Source organism: Tenrec ecaudatus, chromosome 1, assembly GCF_050624435.1.
Source record: "Tenrec ecaudatus isolate mTenEca1 chromosome 1, mTenEca1.hap1, whole genome shotgun sequence".
Taxonomy (NCBI): domain Eukaryota; kingdom Metazoa; phylum Chordata; class Mammalia; order Afrosoricida; family Tenrecidae; genus Tenrec; species Tenrec ecaudatus.
In genome coordinates this window covers 150,185,715-150,206,727 of record NC_134530.1, presented here as the reverse complement: position 1 = coordinate 150,206,727, position 21,013 = coordinate 150,185,715, and the positions used below count along the sequence as shown (strand labels likewise).

The window sequence follows — 21,013 nt, the reverse complement described above, 5'->3', positions numbered from 1 at the left end:
ATCCATACATTCCCTGCCCCAATCATTCTCAAGGCATTTGCTCTCCACTTAAGCCCCTTGCATCAGGTCCTCTTTTTTTTCCCCCCTCCCGTGGTTATATTTTTATCCTTTATAATGACTAAAGGCTTAATAACTACGCTGTATGTATTTCTCCATTGAATATTTAAGATTCATGAGGTACACAAACTCACTTAATCTCTAGCGACAAAAAGGAAGATAAATATCAAGATGAGACATATTAAAAGTGTCCACCCCTGCCTTATTGTCTTGCAAAAGGCTATGGATGACAATGAAAGCCCTAAAACTTTGCAGTGTCCCCATGTGAATTAAGCCTCCATTAAACTCCCTCAGACAACTTTGACTAAGGATGTTAACAGTCTTGTCCTCAGAGAGAGTGCCTTGGAAAGTGGATTACTATAGACACAGTTAGGTAATAGCTCATCGTTTGTTTTCCCTTTTGTAACTTGTTCTAGATCTTATTTCCTGCTTTATTTTAGAGAGAGATTTTTCTGTCTTATGTATTATGATAGTGTTGGATTTGTTTTGAGTATGATTTTCTTTATATGGAATCTAGGATAAGTAAATCTATATAAGACATTTACTAGATTAAAAGCTCCTTAGCATTACATAACCAGTAACATTAAAAGCTCCTTGGGGTTAACAGGGTGGGTCGGGGAGAAATAGGCAATAATAATAGATACATGAATGAAGAAAATGATCTAAATCTGATTGTGGTGATGACTGCACACCTTTTTATACATTTAAAATATTGAATTGTATGATATGTGAATTATGTGTCAATAAAATGGTTTTAAAAAAAATACCTGAGTCCCAAGAAAGAAAATCCCCTATAAAGAGTACATCTTTTCCCTCCTTTTCCTTTATCATTAAGCCACCACCATCGAATTTACTCCGACTCTTAACAATCCTATATAGGAGAGAATAAGTAGGACTGCCCCTTTGATTTGCCAAGGCTGTAAATATTTACAGGAGCAGAAAGCTTCATCTTTCTCTCACAGAAGCGGATTGGTAGAGTTGAACACATGACCTTGTAATTAGCAGTTCAATATATATAACCCACTAATGCCACTAAAGTTTCTCTTTTAATATTAGAGAAAATTAACGTGTGTGTGTAACTTGTATGAAAATTTTAATACATTGTAGGGATTGCAATCAATTACATGAAACAAAATGTGAATTAACTGTTGAATGAAAAATTGCTCTGTAAGTCTTCACCTAATTCATGATAAAAAAAGTTACCATAAGTAAATAGAAATAAAAGCAGATGAGAGGCAGAAATAGAATTAGTGACAAGAGAGGTTGTAAGAAATTATCTTGGAGCACCGAGACAAAAAGGTGAAAAATACATAAGTGTCCACAGTGGTCTCACTGTTGTGTCTTGAAGAATTATCAATAGATTCTCAACTCAGAGACTTTGCATTTGCCGCTTCTACCTGAAATATTTTTTCCCCAAAATAGTTACATGACTCACTATTCCCCAAACACCCTATCACAAAATGTCCTCTCTGTTAGCAGTTTATATCAAGTACCTCTTATTTTATTTATTCATTCCCTTACTAGGATGTATACTCCATATAAGCAGTGACTTTGGTCACTTGTATTTTCTCAGTATCTAGAGCAATAATACATAGTAGGTACACACACCAAAAAAATTTTAATGAGTGAATAAATTTTAAAAAGACAAAATATGAACAATCACAGTAACAGAAAGACTAACAACTTAAGGCAAGAATCTGACTGGAATTTAATAATAAAGATTTCTAAAAAAGTATCCACATGTCACACACATCAACACATACTTCAACCTTAAGAGATAACCTAAAAAAAAGTGTGAAGGATTATTCAAACCAATCCCACCATTTGATTGCTGGCTTAGATTTAAAACCTAAAGTGTTCTAAGATCCTAGTCTATCTAGCTCAAGTACTTTTTCAGAGAGAGCCAATATTTCTCATCTACTTTGATCCCTGTTCATCAACCAATTTCTATACTAGACTGAAAAATGAATCTCAAAGGTGAATAAGCAGGCTAAAGTGAAGAGCTGATAGTGATGCAATACATTCTGGAAAACACACAGTATAGATACAAAAGCAAAACAAAGAATTTATAAGCTGGGACTGACAATAAAAAGCTGGAAAAAATGCAAACTGGAAATAATAATAACTACTGTGTACTTCGCACTATTCTAAGCACCTTATATTTACTAATTTACTTCTCAAAACAAAACTACGAATAGTTTTACTAAACCAAAGCCCATGGCCATTAAGTCAATTAGAACGCATAGTGAGTGACCTTATATAGTTTCTGAAACTATAAATCTCCACAGGAACTGCTGACCCTCACCTCTTTTCCAAGGAGTAGCTGGTAAATCTAGCTCTTAATTAAGTATTCTGTGATATATCAATGAAGTATTTTTAGCTAAGAAAAATAGATAAGATCTTAGAATAAGCAGTACGTTCCCAATGAATTCTCGTCAGAAACAAGAGACCAGCTGATAGGTTCAAACTGCCAAACTTCCATTAGGCCAAGAGAGCTAAAGTGTTGTCTGAATTAGTATTTGATTAATGACAAAGATTTGGATTATTATTTTTGATGGCTAAACTTTTATTTTCTCATAAAAATAAGAAAAATTTCTTCTTCACAATTAAAAATATATTTTTAATTGGCTCTTTCATCTACATACAATCACATTACAATGTTTTAAAAGAACTTATGATCTTTAGGAAGAAACTATATTTAAATTAGAAATAAATATTATACCATTATTATTAAATTCTATGCCTTCAGCATAATTCGCCCCTGGTATTTTCTATTATTACGAATACCATAGCTTATTCTTTTAAAAAACATTTATAATTGCAAATTAGATGGAAGTTTACATTTAACATCAATTTTGCATATAACAGTCCAAACCCTCCAGTCATACACTCCTACCTATTCTCCCCCCAACCCACGTATGTACCCACCACAATCCTCCATTTTCACCCAAGTCAATATTTGTCAACAGTCCAAACCCCATGTCCCATTCCATCTTATTCTTGACTCAATTTGCTGATTGTTTCACAGACAGAAAAGATTAGTCTTTAAACAATATGGGCGTTAACTAACTTATAAGTGTCACATATATCTTTTGCAATATGATGCCTTGTTTCAAAAGGATTTGAGTTTTCAAAAAGATCAAATAAAAGCTGGTAAAACCATACAAAACAAGAAATATATTTACATTTCTTTGCCTTTTCATCATACTTGGTACAGGTTTCTTTGAGTACATTACATAAATGTCTTGTAGCATTATTTCTGAAAAAGAGGAAAAACGTTTGCCTAACTGTAATCTAATATCAAAGTCTAAATAAATAATACATTAAAATTTTAAAATATATTACAATTTTAAAACCTTTAAATATATTTCTATTTGGCATATAGCACATTACTCTAAAATGAAATTATGAGAAGTGAACTGACTGTAAAATTAGCAATGATTGGTAAATTCCTTGTCTAAAAGTAAAACTGACAGTTCCTTAAGTTTCTACTGAAGTACCTATCAATAATATTTAAGTGAACAGGTAGAGAATGGTCCAAGGAAAAATAATGAGAAGAAAGGATTGAACTTTTCATTTACTAATTGTCCTAGAAAGGACCTAACCTTCAATAAATAAAATAATTTAACTTTCTGGGTAAGCATTCATTGTGTGAAATATATGATCTGTGGTGCTCTCCTTCAAGTTACCAACATCTCCTTTACAAGTTAAATTTTCAATATATACATTTAGACATATGTATTAGTTCAGTGAAAAGCAAAGGTTAGAACGTGGCCTGTGTCATATCTTGTAACATTTTTTCAATAATCCAGGGAATGAAAAGGTAACAAATCACTGAAATCATTGATGGTTTGCTTTAGTTTTGTTTCCAAACCTGTAACTATTTCTAGTACACAGTGTGATCCTTGAAACAGCAACATCAACATCTCTTATTAGGAATATAAATTCTTGAGCCCCACTCCACTGAATCAGAAACTAGACATAAACAGGAGAAGAAAAGGAAGTGGCCCTAGTTGTCGTAATTTGCCAAACACAAAAATACACAGTGGATATTTTCTTCCTTTTCCACAGCATCTAAGGAGAATTCTACTTATAAATTTATAACACATAAAAAATGTGATAAATTTTTGGTGAGAGAATAAATTTATTATATTAATACTTACTCTCTTATTAAGTCTTTATTCTCCTTAATTCCTTCTTCTAATTTCAAACTTACTTTTTCATTTTCAAACTAATTTACAAAACAGAAACAAGTCATTACACATTTGTTTAGCAAAACAAACATGAGTATCATCACTAAGCAGCATTTCTTTGCTAACAAGTTACAATGGTCAATAAAATTATCTTCTTTCGATACCTAAAGGGAAATTTTTATCACTTATGGATTTCCCATCAGAATATGGATCTCACATTTATCAAACTAAGATAGCGTCCATTTAAACATCTCTAAAAGCATTCAGTAATATTTTAATGCTAATCTTCTCGACACATTTTAAAGTGTAGTTTTATCTTGTCCAAAGACAATGGTTTATTTTTCTCAACCTTCTTTTAATTTATGCCAGGAAATCATAATTAAACAGGTTTAAATTTAAGCTTATATATGTCATATTCTATTAACATATTTATATCAAACATCAAAAATAATGAAAATGCGAATATACATATGGAACCTGCTGAATGGAGTACACAGGAAAAAATAAACTATTTCTATGTTAACGAGATGATGAAAAAACTCAGTATCATAAGCCTAGGGTCCAACTGTGGAATAGAACTTCATTTTCTCATGTGTAAGTTTTCCAGGTGAAGTTAAGGAAAACAAAAGCAAATCCGTGAGAGTCAAAGGATGAACTAAAGTATATCCCACCTGAATTTAGATACCTTGAACACTACCACTACAGACCAAAGACCAGATGATTTGTGAGATAATATCAAAGATATACATGAAGAATGGTAAAGATAATTAAGAAGACAGCCAAAAATGGGTGTCAAAAAATAATCTGAAACTTGTTCTTGAATGCAGAGTAGCTAAAATGAATAAAAGAATTTCACACCAGCCTGTGTGACCACAAGGTGTCTAAGGGATCAGGTTTCAGGCATCAAAGAAGAAAAAAATCATATCGTGTGATCACCTCCCTGATATGATCACTGAAGCTAATGGGTGCATAAACAAATGTGGCAAAGAAAGCTGATGGTGCCCGGCTATCAAAAGATATAGTGTCTGGGATCTTAAAGGCTTGAAAGTAAACAAGCAGCCATCTAGCTCAGAAGCAAATAAGTCCACATGGAAGAAACACACCAGACTGTGTGACCACGAGGTGTCGAAGGGATCAGGTATCAGGCATCAAGGGGGAAAAAAATCATATCTTTGTGAACATGGGCAACTGGACATCCCCTTACAGAAGGGTCACAGAGAGGAGATGAGCCAGCCGAGGAAGTGTAACAATGATGAAACATATAACTCTCCTCTAATTCTTAAATGCTTCCTCTCCCCACCCCACCCCACCATTATCCTGATCCCAATTCTACCTTACAAATCAGGCTGGACCAGAGGATGTACACTGATACAAATAAGAACTGGAAACACGGTGAATCCAGGACAGAAAAACCCCTCAGGATCAGTGGCAAAAGTGGTGATACTGGGAGGGTAGAGCGAAGGTGGGGTAGAAGGGGTGAACCAATTACAAGGATCTATATATCGCATACACTCTGGGGGACGGAAAACAGAGTAGTGGGTGTTGGGAGATGTCAGGCAGTGTAAGATAAGAAAAAATAATAATTTATAAATCATCAAGGGTTCATGAGGGAAGGGGGAGCAGGGAGGGAGGGAAAAGGGCTCAAGTAAAAACCAAATGTTTTGAGAATGAAAAGATGTGCTTGACTGTTGGGAGCCGATGGCCATTAAGACCCTGGCCTCAGACATGTAGCAGAAACTTGGCCACTTTCTAACAGCAAGGCTTTGTTTCCTGCCCAACTTCGCCCCCACATTCCAAGCTACTGTAGCATGAGCAGTTCCAATAACTGACCTTGTTGCCATTAGTCAAAGTACTGAGCACCCATTGAACTGCAGATATACCATATTAGGAACATAGTGATAAGTTCACCCGTACATCACCACGATGTCTTTCAGACTGTTGCGCACCCTTTGTACCTTCTTGGGAACATGTGACTGATTGGTTGTTGTACACAATGTGCTTCATTGGAATATGTGCCTCCCACTTCCTTCTCTGTTGTGAATATATACCCAGAGTTTTGGCAAAATAAATGGGCTTGATCAGCACTTGTCTTGCCCCATGTCTCTCTTTTTCCCATCCAGGTTCGTTGCCCCTCCGGGTCACGGCGTGAGTGTCTCGCTGGACGAGACCCTAACACTTGACAAAATGGATGGATGTATGGATTGTGATAAGCATTGTACGAGCCCCAATAAAATGATTTTTTAAAGAATTATGAAGTGAAAAAAATTGAACAAAAGATTTCAAGGGGCAACTCAAGAAGAAAAAAATTATAATAACAATGGAAAGAAGTCAAGAATGATACACACACAAAACACACACTAATGAGAAAGGAAAGTAGGAAAACTCCCAACACAAAAAGTATAAAATGGCATCACAGAGTCCGCACATGGAGATAATAACCCTGAATATCAATGGCCTGAACTCAGGCATTAAAAGACTGAGACTAGCAGAATGGCTTAGAAAACACAATCCATCAATTTGCTGCCTACAGGAGACACATCTCAAGGCTACAGACAAAAATAGGCTGAGAATCAAAGGCTGGAGAAGGACCTACCAAGCAAACAGCAATACAAAAAAAGCAGGGGTTGCAATCCTTATCTCGGATAAAATTGACCTCAAAGTGCAAACAATAAAAAGAGATAAGGAGGGACACTATATAATGCTCAAGGGAATGATAGACAATGAACCACTAAGCATTGTAAACATATATTCCCCGAATGAAAGACCAGCTCAATACATCAACCAAACACTCCAAAAGATTAAGAAAGAAATTACAGACTCGACAATTATAGTGGGTGACTTCAACACACCACTCACTGAGAAAGATAGATCACAGGGAAAGAAACTCAACAATTAGACAATTTGACCTAATAGACATTTACAGAGCTTTTCATCCAAATACAAAAAATTTCACATTCTTTTCAAGTCCCCATGGCACATATTCGAAGATAGACCACATGCTGGGGCATAAGGCAAATCTACATAAATTCAAGCACATTGAAATAATACAGACCTCTCTCTCTGACCACTGTGCCATAAGACTGGAAATCAACAAAAGAAAGACAAAGAAAATAAGAGCAAATAATTGGAGGATGAATAACTCTCTACTGCAAAAGGAGTTCATACTGGTGCAGATCCGAGACGAAATCAGGAAATTTCTCTAAACCAACGAAAATGAGCACACGATGTACCAAAACTTATGGGACACAGCAAAGGCAGTCATCAGAGGAAGGTTCATAGCAATATAAGCACACCTAAGAAAGGAAGAGAGACTCGTGAGGGATATGCTGACAAAAAATTTACAAAAACTAGAGCTGAGTCAGCAGGACAACCCTACTAATAGCAAAAGAAAAGAAATTATAAAAATCAGGGCTGAGATTCAGGAGAGGGAAAATAAAAAAACTATGGAAAAAATTAATATCGTTAAAAGATGGTTCTTTGAAAGGATAAACAGGATCGATAGACCATTGGCAAACCTAACCAAAGAAAGGAGGGAACAAATCTCAATAGCAATAAGGGGTGAAAGAGGGGTCATTACAACAGACCCTAATGAAATCAAAAGGATAGTTACACAATACTATGGAGGATTGTATTCCAATGAATTCAACAATTTGGACGACATGGACAAATTCCTGGAAAAACAATCCCTCCCTAGACTATCCTCGGTGGACATCAAGAATCTCAACAGATCCATAGCAATAGAAGAAATAGAAAAGGTTATCAAGGGATTACCAACAAAAAAATCCCCTGGACCAGATGGATACACTGGAGAATTCTATCAAGCATTCAGGGAAGAACTAATACCAATCCTACACAAACTTTTCCAGAACATAGAAAAAGATGGCAAACTCCCAAACTCCTTCTATGAAGCTAGTATAACTCTGATACCCAAACCGGGCAAGGATCCCACAAGAATCGAGAACTACAGACCGATATCCCTAATGAACATTGATGCAAAAATCCTTAACAAAATACTAGCCAACAGAACACAAAAGTATATAAAACAAATAATTCACCATGACCAAGTGGTATTCATACCAGGGATGCAGGGATGGTTCAACATACGAAAGACCATTAGTATTATTCGTCACATTGACATGAAAAAGTATAAGAATCACATGATAATATCAACAGACGCAGAAAAAGCATTCGACAACATCCAACACCAATTCCTGTTTAAGACACTAGCGAAGATAGGAATGGAAGGAAAGTTCTTCAAGACAATACACGCTATATATGAAAAACCAACAGCCAAAGTCATAGTCAATGGAGAAAAGACTAATACAATCCCACTGAAAAAGGGGACCAGACAAGGATGCCCCTTGTCCCCACTCCTATTTAAAATCGTGCTGGAGGTTTTAGCTAACAGCATAAGGCAAAGAAGTGACATCAAAGGTATTCGACTGGGGAAGGAAGAGGTGAAACTATCGTTATTTGCAGATGATATGATTTTATATATGGAAAATCCCAAAAGTTCCACAAGGGTAGTACTGGAAGCAATAGAGGAGTTTGGCAGAGTGGCAGGATACAAGATCAACAAACAGAAGTCCATCGGACTGTTATACACATCAGATAAGACCACAGAAGAAGAGATCAAAAAGGTGGTACCCTTCACAATAGCCAAACACAAACTGAAATATCTAGGGATACATCTGACTGAAAAAACAAAAGATCTATATAGAGAAAACTATAGAACACTATTACAAGAAACCAAGAGCGACCTCAACGAATGGAAGAATATTCCATGCTCTTGGATTGGGAGACTTAATATAGTTAAGATGTCAGTTCTGCCAAAGGCACTATATAAGTTTAATGCTATCCCGATACAATTACCATCATCTTTCTTCAAAGAAATGGAAAAACTTATAATCAACTTCATATGGAGAGGGAAGAAGCCCAGAATTAGCAGAGAACTCCTCAAGAAGAAGGACACCGTGGGAGGGTTTGCTTTACTTGACTTTGGCACATACTATGCAACCACAGTTCTCAAAACTGCATGGTATTGGTACAATGACAGATACTCAGACCAATGGAAAAGAACTGAAAACCCAGAAATAAAAGCATCAGCATACACACAGCTGATCTTTGACAAGGGCCCCAAAAATATCAAATGGGAAGCAGATGCCCTCTTTAACAAGTGGTGCTGGAAAAAATGGATATCAACATGCAGAAAAATGAAGCAAGACCCTTATCTCACTCCATGCACAAGAATAAACTCAAAGTGGATCACAGACCTTGAAGTTAAACCCCAACCTATTAGGGCCATCAATGAGGGAATTGGGACCAACTTGAGAACTTTGGCGCAGGGAATACGCAGGCTTTCAGAAATAGGGAAGGACACAAACACAGAGGAGGCACAAATTGACAAATGGGATATACTGAAGATAAAACACTTGTGTACATCTAAAGAATTCACCAAGAGAGTAATAAGAGAGTCCACAGACTAGGAAAACATCTTTTGCAATGACACATCAGACAAAGGCCTTATTACTAAAATCTACAATACTCTGCTAACTTCCAAAAAGAAAAAAACCAATAGCCCACTTGAAAGGTGAGCAAAAGACTTGAACAGATGTTTCACAGGCGCAGAAATCCCAATGGCCAACAAACATATGAGAAAATGTTCCCGATCTTTAGCCATAAGAGAAATGCAAATTAAAACAACAATGAGGTACCACCTGATACCCTCAAAGGTAGCCCAATTCAAAAAATCAGAAAGCAACAAGTGTTGGAGGGGCTGTGGGGAGACAGGAACTCTCATCTACTGCTGGTGGGACTGTAAGTACGTACAGCCACTATGGAAATCAATCTGGCGACACCTAAAACACATGGAAATAGAGTTACCATATGACCCAGCAATCCCCCTACTGGGCATATACCCAGAAGAGGCAAGAAACAAACCAAGACCAGACATCTGTGCTCCAATGTTCATTGCGGCACAGTTCACAATCGCAAGGAGTTGGAAGCAACCCAGATTTCCATCAACTGACGATTGGATTAAAAAACTGTGGTATATACATACAATGGAGTACTACGCATCACTAAAAAGCAGTGATGAACGTATGAAGCACATAGCGGCATGGGAAGAACTGGAGGAAATCATGCTAAGCGAGGTAAGTCAGGCACAAAAGGACAAGTACAACAAGAGCCCGCTGAGGTAAGAATTTAAAAAATTTTTAAAAAGCAACAGTGGCATAGGGAAAAAAGCTACTGTATACAAACATTTTAGGGGTGAAGACTGTGTAGTATGGAAGAGACCAGACCAAAACCAGGGATGTACATGGTAGACAATGGTGGAGGAGGTGGGGAAAGGAAAACAAAAGGATGAATACAAGGAAGAAAAAGGTAGTAGGGTCATGGGGCACTAATCCACTCAAGGGGAGGGTATTGTTTATATCTCCACAGGGAAAGTGGGACCAGACTTCAACCCAGTGTAGCAAGGTGTGAATGCAATATCCCGGCGTGGAGTAGGGAACCAGTGGAGAGGTCTGGGAGCCTGGCCCCAGCACCATAAATTAAGTGGATTCCTGCCCCTCCCCCGAAAAGAATTTGTTCCAAAGGACGACATTGACTCGGCAGCTCCAGGAGATGAACATATCTGATCAGAGCACACGGGAGAAGATGAAGGGGCAGGAGGAGAGAGTGGAGCACAGCCGGGCCCACCAGGCCGTGATGATGATGTTCCTGAGTAGAGCAGCCAGTCAACAGAGAGAACAACATGGCTGGCCCCACTATGAGAAATGATGCCAATCAGTGACTACGGGCGATACAGGGGACAGCACCGGAGATACAGTGTGGGAATTGCACCTGACCTGATCCCACCACACCGAGGCAAATCACTGGGGGAGTGCAGCGGAACAGCAAGGGAATGGAGTGGCAAGGTCCCGAGGGAATGCTGAAAGTGGACTTTGGGGCCAGGGCGTGGTGCCCCAACAGACTGGACTGGAAAACGCTCCTAAGGGCCAGCAAACGATCCCTGAACTAACTACAAGCTTTTCTCTTGTGAACTGTTTTGTTCTGTTCTTTGTCAGTGGTTTGTTTTTGTTGTTTTGTTGCCTGGTTGTAAACTGTTGCTTTGTTTTCCTCTGTCTTGTTTTCGTGCATGTTAGTGTCTCCACAGGTCTGTCTGAATAGGACAGGCTGGATGAACTATCTGGAGGAAAAACAACGGGACCGACAGTTCCGGGGGGACTTGGGGTGGGGGGGTAGGGAGGGGTAAGGAAGTGGTGTTAACAAACCCAGGGACAAGGGAAAAACATGGGACCCCAAATGGTAGAGAAGGGGGAGTGGCAGGCCTGGTGGGAAACGATCAAGGGTAAGGTTGCTTAGAGAAGAGGTATACTCTAGCCCAGGTGGCGACGAAGCATGGTAGTAGGGCAGGAGGAAAGTCAAGGGAGATGGAGGAAAGAGCTAGGAGTCAAAGGGCATTCATGGAGGTCTAGATAAATACATGTACATGCAAATATATATAGGAGGATGGGGAACTAGATCTATGTGTCTATATTTATAGGTCAAGTATTAAGGTGGCGGATGGACCTTGGGCCTCTACTCAAACACTCCCTCAATGCATGAATACCTTCTTTTATTAAATTGGAACTCTATGATGCTCACTCTCCCGACACAACTGCTGGAGTCAAAGTGGGTGAACAAGTAAATGTGGTGAAGAAAGCTGATGGTGCCCGGCTATCAAAAGAGATAGTGACTGGGGTCTTAAAGGCTTGAAGGTACACAAGCGGCCATCTAGCTCAGAAGCAACACAGTCCACATGGAAGAACACACCAGCCTGTGTGATCGAGGGGTCCCAAAGGGATCAGTTACCAGGCATCAAAGAACAAAAAATCATATCATTGACTGCACACCTCCATGATAGGATCGCTGAAGACAAATGGGTGCATAAGCAAATGTGGTGAAGAAAGCTTATGGTGCCCGGCTATCAAAAGAGATAGTGTCTGGGGTCTAAAAGGCTTGAAGGTGAACAAGCGGCCATCTAGCTCAGAAGCAAAAAAGCCCACATGAAAGAAGCACACCGGCCAGTGCGATCACGAGGTGCCAAGGGACCAGGTATAAGGCATCCTGCAAAAAAAAAGATATGTGTGTGTATGTATGTGTATATGTATATATGTATATGTATATATATACCATATTAAATGAAGGGGGAAGTGCAGAGTGGAGACCCAAGGCCCAAGTGTCGGCCAATGGAGAGCCCCTCATAGAGGGGTTTAGGAGAGGAGATGGGTCAGTCAGGGTGCGAGGTAGTACCGATGAAGAACCCAGCTTTCCCCCAGATCCTGGATGCTTCCTCCCCCCAACTACCATGATCCGAATTCTACCTTGCAGGCCTGGATAGGACAGAGGCTGTACACTGGTACATATGAGGGCTGGAGGTACAGGAAATCCAGGGTGGATGATACCTTCAGGACCAAGGGTGTGAGGGACGATGCTGGGAGAGTGGAGGGTGAGTGGGTTGGAAAGGGGGAACTGATTACAAGGATCCACATGTGACCTCTTCCCTGGGAGAGGGACAGCAGAGAAGGGGGGAAGGGAGACTCCGGATAGGGCAAGATATGACAAAATAACGATGTATAAATTACCAAGGGCACATGAGGGAGGGGGGAAAGGGGAGGGAGGGGGAAAAAAAGAGGACCTGATGCAAAGGGCTTAAGTGGAGAGCAAATGCCTTGAGAATGATTGGGACAGGGAATGTATGGATGTGCTTTATACAATTGATGTATGTATATGTATGGATGGTGATAAGAGTTGTATGAGTCCCTAATAAAATGTAAAAAAAGAAAAGAGAAAAAAATGATTAGGGCAAAGACTGTACAGATGTGCTTTATACAACTGATGTATGTATATGTATGAACTGTGATAAGAATTGTATGAGCCCCAATAAATTGTTTAAAAAAATGATTAGGGCAAAAAAAATTATAATAACATGTGCACAGATCAGGAGTTAGAAAACCAAACAGAAGAACACACTCAGTATTTATCAAGCTAAAAAAAAAGAAGTAAAAAAAATAAAGCCTCAACTGGCAGCATTGAAAGACTGTATGAAATCTAACAACAGCATGGGCAAATATTGAATGTATACTCTGTCTGAATCAAGTCAATTATGACACCTAGAGGCCCTACAGGGCCCGGTAGAACTCCATAGGTTTCTAAGACTATAACCCTTTGTGGGAATAGAAAGCCTCATTATTTTCCCATGGAACAGCTGATGGTTTCAAACTTCTTAACTTGTGGTTTTGTACTACTGACCTTGCAGCTCAACACATAATGTACTAGAACACCAAAGCTCCTTGACTTACATAGGAAGAATTAAAAAAACAGAAGCTATACATACTATACTATCACTGTTACTAAAAAAACAGTCAGCACTCTACAGTTTCAGGTGGAAAGCTACCTGGCCAAGTGACTGAAGCAAATCCATATTCTTGCCCATTCCAAAGAAAAATTATCAAAGAGAATGAAAAAACTGTCAAACAATATTATTATCACACACAAGTAAAATTTTTAAGATAAAATAGGAGTACATTGACAAGGAGTTGCCAAAAATTCCAGCCTGATTCAGAAGACAATCTGGAAGGAGGGATATTCTTGCTGATGGCAGCTACATTTTGGCTGAAAACAGGGAATGACAGAAAGACCAGCGATTTATTGATTTATACAAAGGCAATGAAATGTAAGGATCAAACAAATTACAGATAGCATTGCAAAAAATGGAAATTCCAGAACCTATAGACCCAAAGTAGTCTTTCTAACAAAACAAGGAAATATGGCTTGGTTTAAAATCAGGTAACATCTATATGCTGAGCAAGTAATCTGAGTAGATGACAATATGAAGAAGAGCATGGCATCAGGACTAAAAAAACTCATTAACAACCTGTGGTGTTTGCTGAAAGTTAAGAGGACTTGAAGCACTTAATGAGGAAAAAGCAAAGACTACAAACTTTAGTATGGATGACTTCTCAACATAAAGAAATCAAATATCCTCAAAACTGAACCAATAAGCAACATGGAAGTTGTCAAAGATGTCATTTTACTTGTATCCACAATCAATGTCCATGGAATCAATAGTCAAGAAATTAAATGAAGTACTACAATGGAATAGGCATATCTCCTATAAAAGACCTCTTTAAAGTGTTAAAGAAAAATCTATGCATTTGAATTGTGGTGCTGAATTAGAATATTGAAAATAGCACAGACTGCTAACAGTGCAAACCGATCTGTCTTGGGAGAAGTAAAACCAAAGCGTTCTTGAGAGCAAAGAATGGCGAGACTTTGTCTTGTGTACTTTGGACATGTTACTAGGAGAGACTAGTCCCTGGAAAAGGACTGTTTGGTAAAGTAGAGGGACAGTTCAAAAGAAGGCCTTCAAGGAGCTGGATTGGTACAGCGGCTCTAACAATGGCCTCCAGCATAGGAACATTTGTTAAGGATGGTGCCAGACCTTGCAATGTTTCATTCTGTTGTACATAGGATAGGGTTACTGAGTCAGAAACGACTCAATGGCACTTAACAACTACAACAAAGTATTAGAAGCAAAGATGTAATTTTGGGGACTACGATGTGCCTCACCCAAGCCAAGGTATTTTCAATACTTTCAGATACACGTAAAAGCTGGAAAGAGAATAAGGCAGACCAAAGAAGAACTGATGTCTTTGAATTGCGGTGTTAAAGAACATTATAGATGCCATGGACTTCAGATGAACAAACAAATCTGTCTTGGAAGTACATCCAAATGTTCCTTGCAAGTATTTCACCTCATGTACTTTGGACATTAACAGGAGCAACCAGACCCTAGAGAAAGCCATGCTTGGTAAAGTATGGGACCAGCTCAAAAGCTGATTGAGACCACGGTTACAATAATAAGTTCAAACATAGCAACAATTGTGAAGACAGAGCAGGAGCAATCAGAGTTTTCCATCTATTCTGAATAGAGTTAAGTGAGAGCAGACTCAATGGGACCTAGCAATAACACCAACAGCTGGCATCTGGCAACAATCCTCATCCCTAAAGTTCAAAGGCAACTAATCATCAATAAAAGCTCAAACAATATCCATCCTTAAAATTCATATCACAGAAACAAGGTGAACCTAACAACCTTAAGATTCTTTTTAATAGTGTTATAAGATATACATGTTTATAATTCAAACTTGCATTTTACCTGTAGTTCCTGAATGGCTTTACGCTGTGCTTCTATTGTCTTTCTATTTTCTTGCAATTTAATTTCTTTCTGTTTTAGTTCAAAGTCTACATTCACTTTCCACTTCTTGATTTTTTCAGCCTCCTTATATAGTTTTGAATATAGTCTGCTGATTGGCCCTGTATTCTATTAAAATAAAATTACCTAAATTAGGTCATTATTCAAAATTATAATGAAACAAAATTATAGCTACCTTTTGCAAATATCCATGATTAATAGCACTTCACAAGTTGAAACTAATTCTTTCCTAGTAGCATACTGAAAGAAAATACATTAACTCTTCTAAGTTACTAATGCAATTATTACACATTTTGCTAAAGTTACCTGGCTGAATAACGTAAAGTAACTCCAATGTGTTTAAATCAGAAAAATATTTTCGCCAATAATAAAGCTGGTGAAAAGTTAAAATAGTCTCTAAGAAAATCTATAAATCTTATGTCATCTTGGAATATTTTGATTATACAGTTCAATAATTAACTAGGAGACATGGATTTGGATTTTTAAAACAATAGTGAACACAAGAACTACCTTTCATCAAGCTTGATGTTTTATTTGGAATTCTTGTACTTTTAGAATTTATAAGAAAAATGCCTGTTTGTATTTAAAAACTAATTTGTTTGCTGATAGCTCTTTGTTTTTTAACCTCCCTGGCGGTCTAATTATGTCAGTAATTTTATACACAAAGCAGGTACATTGTTTTGCATAAAATTTGTTCTTTTATATTGCAGGTCTGTAATTCTTAAGAAATTACTCATTTTAAGCTCTCTAGTAGACATTCCAGGTATGATAAACTTTAATACACAAAATCATAAATTATAATGTAATAAATATAAATATATAATTTTTTCAATAATGTAATCAATGTATTGCTCAATTCTGCAAGTAATTCTAAGTCATTGTCGCTGTCATTTATCTGGTCTGAAACTCTTTTTGTACTAAAGTGACACTTTTTTGATGCCATGGACAAAAAATTTTCCAAATGACAGTAAAAGGGCGGGCAGGGCACTGGAGACTGATGTAGGGACAAATCTGAGGTGATCTGCTTTGATACAATGTAATCCTCACTGTGTGTCTCTTAGACTTGCAGTTTTGAATTTCCGGCCCAGTCCCACCCCTGTGCGGTGACACTGCATGCAGAGAACAGAACGGAAGGAGAAAGTCAGACCACTTTACAATCACAGCAGAGGACACCGATGGACCCGGGAGCAGCTGAGGGACTTCTCTGCAGTGTAATCCCGAGTGTGGCTCGGGGTTACCGCTTCTGACAGTTAACATTTACCCCGAGCCACACTCGGGATTACTCAGGTTAATAGGTTCACATTTTAAAATCCTGTATTACAGCAAAAATACACAGCAACAAACATTTAGTCCTTTGTCAGGCCAAGGAATTTCAATTTGTTTTTAAAGCTATCTATCCTATTAGAGGACTCCTAGAGATATAGTGGTTATATCTAATAACTGAAAGGTCAGTGATTTGAAGCCACCAGCCGCTTAAAGGGAGAAAGACAGGGCTTTCTATTCCTGTAAAGAGTTACAGTCTAAGAAACTCATAAGGGCAGTTTTACCCTGTCCTATAGGCTTGCTATGAGGCAGTATCAACTCAATAGTAGTGAGATGGTTTTGATTTGGATGTCCCACAAGTGAGAATTATAATCTTTCATAATTAATGTCAAAATTACTCCTGCAAATCTCTTGGTCAACAAAATAACCAAAAAATAATTTCACCTATTAAATAATTATTTGATAAAATATTGGCTTGTTTATGAGTCTCTTTACTTCAAACAACCATCTTCCCTCTTCTATCCTTAATTTCTATGCTTTAAAATTTAATTGTCTCTAATGAACTGGCTGCCATCATAACCCAAGAAAATACATCAATCAAGTGTTTCAGCAACTTAAAAAGTTTTAAATTTTTAAGGATTTGTAAAGGATCTTTTTTAAAGTTAACTAAATATTAATCCTTTTGAAGGTTCAAAATAAAGCTATATAAAACAAATCAATGTCCAAAATACTGTATAGATGGGAAATCTGACCTCAGAATCAGAGTCTCTTAGTCCTTCCTGGTAGTGACAACCGTCAGAATTATCAACCTAGAAAGTAAATAAATGTCTCCTGTAATAAAGCATTTCTGATGACAATTTCCGAATAGCAGCAATATACACCAAAGAAGAAAAATCCAATAACTGAAGCTTTGTATTTTCAAATATATAACCCAATATCTAAACAAATTATACCTATAGATACTATATTTAACTCACCTGTTCAAGCATGGGTAAAAAGTTGGTGTTTTGTAAAGTAGGAGCTGCAAGATAAAAGATAAATGGTGTTAAATATGAGTCTTATTATTTTTGTTATTACATACTATGTCCAGCTTTAAGAATCAATAATATCAGTATAATGTCCTATTTTCAGTAATAAATATTACTATTTTATAAATAATACTATAGATATCATATATAATCTTTTAAGTAATGTTTCTATGTAAACTAGTATATTGTTTTTTCCAGTTTCCTACCTGAGTCAAGGTTTTCCACATTTTTGGAGAGATTAGTTATTGCAAATGGCAAATGAAAATCATCTTGAATGCATTTGTTGAAATTCTAGAAACACAAGAAAGTTCTTAAACATATTGTCACACCATTATAATCCTAGCAGTGTAATAATATATGCACATAATAAACATCTGCTTAACTGACTACTGTTGTAAATCCTTTAATATAGTTAAAGTACCATATATACTCGAGTATAAGCTGACCCAAATATCCTCCAAGGCCCCTAATTTTAGCACAAAAACTGCATTAAAAATGTGCTGAAAAACTCAGCTTATACTCAAGTATAAATATTTAAAATAGCAATCAAGTACTTTTGCTATGTGTGATGGTTTGAACTGTGCCCCCCCCCAAAAAAAATATGCATCATATAGGGTGGGCCATGATTCTCAGTATTATATAATTATTTTCTATTTTGTGTTTTCACATAATTATGCTAGCTGTTGTCAATCTTCACCTCTATGATGTTGTATAGACAGGATACAATTTACAAGATTAGGTTGTATCTTGAGTAAATCTCTTTTGAGATTTCTCAAATAAAAACATCATGTCAATTCCAACTCATAGTGACCCTACAGGGCAGAGAACTGCCGCCCCACCCCCCGTCCCTGGGTATCGAGTTTGTAAATCTTTATGGGAGAAGAAAACCTACTCTTTCTCACCTCACAGCAGCTGGTGGTTTCTAATTGCTGACCTTGCCATTAACAACCCAGCTAGTAACCCACTACACCAGGGTTCCAGGAGATAAAATTCACCACACCACCAGGAAATACAAACAGGACTGAGGAAGTAAATACCAGAGGGAGCTCTTCTACCAAGAAAGAAGAGGTGGGAGCGGAGCAACATTCTTTGGACCCAAGATTTCTGCACTGGAAACCTCCTAAACCTAAGGGAAGATGGATGCCACGAAACAAAATCTTCAAAGAAAGCTGGGCTCAGATGCTGAAGAGAGACCTTTCCCCGGAACTGGAAGCCAAGAGAAAGCTTTCCCCTAGACCTGACAACCTGAATTCAAACTTTTAGCCTCCCAAACTGAGAGAATAAATTTGTTAACGCCATTTACTTGTCGCAATTCTAGCATCGAAGCACTTCATAACTAAAGGCACTATTTGAGCAAGGCAAACATTTTAATTAGTTGTCTTCACTTATAAGATGAAGTCAAACTATAAGGTATATTTTTTAGGTATTTAAAAAAATTAGTTTTAACTAGTATTTTTGAAGTTTCTCCAATTTCATCATTGAGCTGTTCCCTTGATGGAACTGAGAACTGTCTCCATTCCATAGCATTTTAATGTTAGATCAGTGACTATAGCAGCTACAAGAAACTGTCTTCAGCATATAAATATTCATTGCATCACTCCATTTACAATAAAGTACCATGTGAGAATTTTCAAAAATAATTCAGACCTGTTTACCCTGAGAAACTTAGGATCTTTCCTACTTTCCTATAAAAATTCCATTTAGTGAGTAAAATTAGTTTCCCTTTTTATTCCACCAATCTAGGAGCCCGTAATCAAATGTGAAGTTCAGTCAAAATGCTACTATCTAGCCATATTTGCAGTATAAGCATACAGGTTTTTTCTCTAATTTTCTTTATATTTTATAATGTTTCATATGATATATATTTACATATATTATATAGTACAAATATATTCACATTATATATTACATATACTACATACAATATTTCATGTATATTGTAGATAATACACAATATTGTGTGTAACATACATATACATTTATATTTATATGCATATTATATTATAACTCATAATATAAATTATATATCATATACTTATATCTGTATTACAAAACATGTATTTAATATAGTTTTGTATTAGAAAAGATCATTTCTATTTTACTACTTCATCATGTGTCTAATAAATGCCTGATCATTTAAGGAAAGAAGACATGAAAATATGCAGGTGCCATTAAGTGTGCAGAGCTCTACAGTGTGAATAAATGATACCTACACACAGTATAAGTATACTCGGTATTCATTCACAACAATGTTATTCAAATTATTTAGTAAATCAGACCATGTTTGCTGAAAAGAAATTTTTACAAAACACTATCACTGCAAAAATATAGTTTGTATCAATCTGGCTAGAACAGAGCATGTTCTATAAGAGGTCACAACACAGGGAATCCAGGACAGATAAACCCTTCAGGACCAATGGAGTAGCAAAATCAGGAAGGGAAGGGAAAAGTCAGGGGGAGAAAGGGGGAACAGGATCACAGTGATGCACATATAACCCCCTCCCAGGGGCACAGAAAAGTGGGTGAAGGGAGACACCGTCAGTGTAAAACATGAATAATAATAATTTATAAATTATCAAAGGTTCATGGGGGAGAGGGGCGAGGAAGGGAGGGGCAAAAATGAGGAACTGATACCAAAGGCTCCAGTAGAAAGAAAATGTTTTGGAAAGGATAATGGCAACATGTGCACAAATGTATTTGACACAATGGATGAATATATGGATTGTGATAAGAGCTGTAAAGGCCCCCAATGAAATAATTTTTTAAAAAGAAAATAAATACACTTTATGTCATTTACCTAAAGTTAAGATCATGATTCATGTGCAAATTTACCTTGAAGAAATTCGTATCTCCTCCCATCGTGTGTGGTTTCACTGCAGAAACCTGGCTGCTTCCTAATCTCGGTGGTACAAACAATTTAAAGGGTTTTTGCTTTTCCATCTTCTCTTCCAGTTGTAAATCTCTACTACCCAGGATGAAATGGAGAAAAAAAAATGTTTTACATTGCTTCGTCAAAACACTATTCTTTAGTGACATTCGTTATAAAATTAGTTATACGTTGTTATAAAAAGAATTCACACAATCCTGCTCCTGTGTTCGCTGGTAGAAAGAAAAGGCACAAGCACAGATTATCCTGAGCGTCCACTAGATACCAAACACAGAAAGGAAGACGCCAGGAAAAAGCACAAGAAGCGAGAAAACCTTTTGAA

General features: G+C 37.2%; 1 protein-coding gene across 2 annotated transcripts in view; it reads right to left on the bottom strand.

The window, feature by feature from the left end:
• Positions 1-20,744, bottom strand: part of SYCP1 (synaptonemal complex protein 1) — a 108,610-nt gene extending 87,866 nt beyond the window's left edge. For both annotated transcript variants that reach the window (XM_075540321.1, XM_075540322.1), the window contains exons 1-7: positions 20,637-20,744; positions 18,011-18,095; positions 17,754-17,797; positions 17,529-17,585; positions 15,457-15,621; positions 4,221-4,288; positions 3,243-3,316 (exon numbers count right to left, since the gene is read on the bottom strand). In XM_075540321.1, the coding sequence (XP_075396436.1) occupies positions 3,243-3,316; positions 4,221-4,288; positions 15,457-15,621; positions 17,529-17,585; positions 17,754-17,797; positions 18,011-18,095; positions 20,637-20,744 (601 nt within the window). The remainder of the gene's footprint in view (positions 1-3,242; positions 3,317-4,220; positions 4,289-15,456; positions 15,622-17,528; positions 17,586-17,753; positions 17,798-18,010; positions 18,096-20,636) is intronic.
• Positions 20,745-21,013: the final 269 nt, after the last annotated feature.